General features: G+C 38.9%; 1 protein-coding gene across 1 annotated transcript; it reads right to left on the reverse strand.

Moving 5' to 3' along the window:
- Window positions 1–1,945: 1,945 nt before the first annotated feature.
- LOC146020805 (taste receptor type 2 member 40-like) lies at window positions 1,946–2,797 on the reverse strand. The gene has a single exon (XM_083154289.1). It carries the CDS (start codon window positions 2,795–2,797, stop codon window positions 1,946–1,948), a length of 852 nt encoding a protein of 283 aa, XP_083010415.1.
- Between the last annotated feature and the right edge of the window lie 1,969 nt (window positions 2,798–4,766).

Below are 4,766 nucleotides of genomic sequence, written 5' to 3' on the forward strand. Positions count from 1 at the left end.
TTGATCCAGTGTCAGAAATCTGGATCCGGATTCCACACAGAAAGATCCAGAAAACCCTAAGGTTGGAAATGCTGCGCTAATTTGTAACTGTCTCTTTTAGAAATACACCATGAATGACCATGCGTGCAATGACAAGATGGAGACTGTCTTAGAAAAATATCAAAACGAACATTTATTACATATAAATCTCTTGTATAATAGGCGGCCACCTATAAAACAACAATATTTTATATAAATCAAATTAAAAAATCAATAATAGTTATAATGCGCATACAATTTATAAAACCATACACAGTAATGAGCTTTGAAATTAGATGTTATTGGATGCTTTTTGTAATAACGATAAATATCTCAGATTTTATAACATCGAAGTTTCCGGGATGATGGATAATAAGGGTACAAATTGCCAAGTGGGGATGATATCCCTGTGGGAAAAATAGCCAAGCTTGCACCCGCAGTGATGCCGGGCCACAGCACTTCACAGCGGGGAGTCTCTCAGGATAAAGATTTGCTTTGTATAAGGGCAGTTCTTTAAATGTACTGGAGGTGAGTATGTGATGTTTGCGTATCTCACCTAGATCTCCAGATAGAGGTGTCTTTTCATTTTGTAGGTTTTCACGGAGTGTCCCGCCGTATGCAGTATGACAAGGTGTTTGACCAGGAGAGTGCACTTAGCGTGTGTCAGCTTACCCCCAGTGTCAGCGTGTCTCTCACCCACGTTTGTTGGGTTTTCCTGCTGGCGTTCTCCGTCAGGTGACTCCGGCTTGGCGGCTCAACACTGATGTAAGTGGAGCCAGTACTTTGTATCCACAAAATTTCTTCGAGTGCGGCAATGTGTAACCAAATGTCCGGATCTGTTGGTAAATGATAAATCCAATCGCTGGGAATTGCCTGTAACGCGTTTCGCCCTCCAAAAGGGCTTTTTCAAAGAATAAATTCAGTTTCTGCTGAATGCTTAGTTATACCCAGCTCTTAATTGCCAAGTTCCTTCTATTGATCCATTATAATTGACCAGGTGTAATTCTCGTTAGGTTTGGTTTGCTCATTCAGGTTTATGTCTAATAGTTAACCCTTAATATATACATATCTTTTTTTTCTCTCAAAAGGGTCGCTCTATCATTTGCAATGTATGGTAGGTATAACATAATATTCCTTAAAAAAGGAACGTACACAGCAATCTTTATACAAAACTCGAATTAGTAATATTCCTGAATTATGCATAAAAGAATTTATATTCTATTAAAAACAAAAAGGTTAAAAATTAAAATCGGTACTTATGTAATATCTGGGCTCCCGTTTTTCTTATGAGACCGCGTCCGCTCGCCACGCTTCGGGCATGGTGGCTCGCTGCGCTCACCACACTATATAAAATCAACTCCATGCGTAGTTGGATAGTAGGGGTATGAAAAAATGGGGTGCATTTAACATGGGAGCCCAGATAAGTACCTGAAAATCAAAATAGAAATAAAGACAGTCTCCATGGGACTGGATCCCGGGTCACTAGGTTTGTTAGCTCGTTTCCCTATCCATTACACCACCCGAGCTCATGGAATCCTTTTACTTGTTCTTTTATTAAGTATTCCTAGATTTAGACCATATTTAAATGATAATAAGACAATAAAAGTAGATAAATCCTCTGTTTACATTGTATGTTATAAAGTATACACATATATATGAATAAAGATAGCTGTACATATAGTTTATTTTATTCTCCTATACTTCTCACATACATCTATAAGTCTTTGTCCTTTGTAGCAAAAATGGCTCCAGAACATCTGACATCGGCAGTGAGTGCACCTCCAAATCATGCCCTATATCTCATTAGAACAGTCAACCTTCACATATTCTAGACAAGGAAATGTAAGTATTTATGGAGTCTTGTGAAAGTCTACTTCCATCCCCTCACAAGCTGATAGAGAAGAACACCATTTACATTCAATGGTCTCTAATTCTCAGTGTTCTTCTTTCTCCAGCAAACAGCAAAAATCTTCTCCACAAAGGTCTTCCTGAGCTCGGAGCTGGCCTGGATGGCGATGACGGACTCCGCTGTCGGATAGGACAGAAATATGGTCCAGCAAATAAAAAACCTTTCTCTCTGGGCTGTTATGATCTTTTCTGTAGACAACACAATCTCAGCTATGCAGAAGGTTACAAATGTTAAAATAATCAATGTCATTGTTCTTATAGCACTGAGGTGGGCTTGGAGCTTAGAATAAGTAAATCCAGAATCGCTCTGCTTCATGTTACACATGTGTCTCAATAGAGAGGACACAATGAGTATAAAAGAGTAGAGCATCATAATAAAGGGCAGACAGGAGCCAAGGACGGTGACTATTAGCACATGCAAGAAATTCACGTTCATTTCCCCACATACAAAAGAGGTTCCGAGAGTTGTGTTCTCAGAACCGATCAATTCAGGTTCAAATGTAAGATTCCAAATGTACAGGAGACCAACAAGAAATGTCCCAGCAGCCGTCAGTAGAAGCAGCAGCACCAAGGAAAATGAGCGAATCCTCTGTAACCAACCACAGAGCCCATATCTGAAGTTGGTGATGCTGGAACAGTAGTAGGCGCAGAGCCAGGCATTAAGCCAAAAGCTGCAGTAAGTCATTGTAAGTGTAATCCCGAACACTGGTAAGTACACTTCCCTTATAAAGAGTAGGGGAACACAAATGATATAGAGTGAGCCCTCTACTGTCACACTGCACTGTAGGAAAATGTTCACCAGTCCTCGCAGAAGATGGATCAGATGAGATGGGTTCAGCTTTACATCATTCCTTATGATTTTAACATCCATAATCACGATGTATGTGCTCAATGTAATCGCTATCCCGCTTTCAAGGAATGCGATGCTCAGCAGAACAATCAACATTGGAGACAGCATTCTGAGGCTGCTCTGTGTATCCCAGCTGGTAGTAATGGTTTGTGTATTTATTGAGCACAGACAGATCTATGATTGGAGTTTGAATGATGCAAATAATGTAGTCTGCAGGATTTGGTTCTGTAATTTTCTTATTATAAATAGAATGCAGTGTTATTTGATCTACTGTATTTAGCAACCTGAAATGCAAACTACAACATTTGCATTCAAGATTATTTTATTTGCAGATAAAAATTGTGTTTACAAAATAAACATGTGCGCGTTGTTACTGTAGAGATGATTCTAGATCACTGATAAATAAACATGTGCGCGTTGTTACCGCAGAGATGATTCTGGATCACTGATAAATAAACATGTGCGCGTTGTTACTGTAGAGATGATTCTGGATCACTGATAAATAAACATGTGCGCGTTGTTACCGTAGAGATGATTCTGGATCACTGATAAATAAACATGTGCGCGTTGTTACTGTAGACATGATTCTGGATCACTGATAAATAAACATGTGCGCGTTGTTACTGTAGAGATGATTCTGGATCACTGATAAATAAATATGTGCGCGTTGTTACTGTAGAGATGATTCTGGGTCACTGATAAATAAACATGTGCGCGTTGTTACTGTAGAGATGATTCAGGATCACTGATAAATAAACATGTGTGCGTTGTTACTGTAGAGATGATTCTGGATCACTGATAAATAAACATGTGCGCATTGTTACCGTAGAGATGATTCTGGATCACTAATAAATAAACATGTGCGCGTTGTTACTGTAGAGATGACTCTGGATCACTGATAAATTAACATGTGCGCGTTGTTACTGTAGAGATGATTCTGGATCACTGATAAATAAACATGTGCGCGTTGTTACTGTAGGGATGATTCTGGATCACTGATAAATAAACATGTGCGCGTTGTTACCGTAGAGATGATTCTGGATCACTAATAAATAAACATGTGCGCGTTGTTACTGTAGAGATGATTCAGGATCACTGATAAATAAACATGTGCGCGTTGTTACTGTAGAGATGACTCTGGATCACTGATAAATTAACATGTGTGCGTTGTTACTGTAGAGATGATTCTGGGTCACTGATAAATAAACATGTGCGCGTTGTTACTGTAGAGATGATTCTGGATCACTGATAAATAAACATGTGCGCGTTGTTACTGTAGACATGATTCTGGATCACTGATAAATAAACATGTTCGCGTTGTTACTGTAGAGATGATTCTGGATCACTGATAAATAAACATGTGCGCGTTGTTACTGTAGAGATGATTCTGGATCACTGATAAATAAACATGTGCGCGTTGTTACTGTAGAGATGATTCTGGATCACTGATAAATAAATATGTGCGCGTTGTTACTGTAGAGATGATTCTGGATCACTGATAAATAAACATGTGCACGTTGTTACTGTAGAGATGATTCCGGATCACTGATAAATAAACATGTTCGCGTTGTTACTGTAGAGATGATTCTGGATCACTGATAAATAAACATGTGCGCGTTGTTACTGTAGACATGATTCTGGATCACTGATAAATAAACATGTGCGCGTTGTTACTGTAGAGATGATTCCGGATCACTGATAAATAAACATGTGCGCGTTGTTACCGTAGAGATGATTCTGGATCACTGTTAAATAAACATGTGCGCGTTGTTACCGTAGAGATGATTCCGGATCACTGATAAATAAACATGTGCGCGTTGTTACTGTAGAGATGATTCAGGATCACTGACAAATGACACTTTGGGGAACTGAACAAAACATGGTTTTATTGTGCATTAATGCTAATACAAGAAGGAATGCAAAATGCTTGTTAGGATGATGGTTACCAAATAGTATCACTCTGCTAGCTGCAAACTGTAACAAGCAATGT

The sequence above is a fragment of the Crinia signifera genome, chromosome 7, assembly GCF_055691185.1.
Source record: "Crinia signifera chromosome 7, ASM5569118v1, whole genome shotgun sequence".
Taxonomy (NCBI): domain Eukaryota; kingdom Metazoa; phylum Chordata; class Amphibia; order Anura; family Myobatrachidae; genus Crinia; species Crinia signifera.

Excerpts from the sequence above, each read along its gene's own strand:
- LOC146020805 (XM_083154289.1), bottom strand. The coding sequence starts at position 2,797 with ATGGATGTTAAAATCATAAGGAATGATGTAAAGCTGAACCCATCTCAT.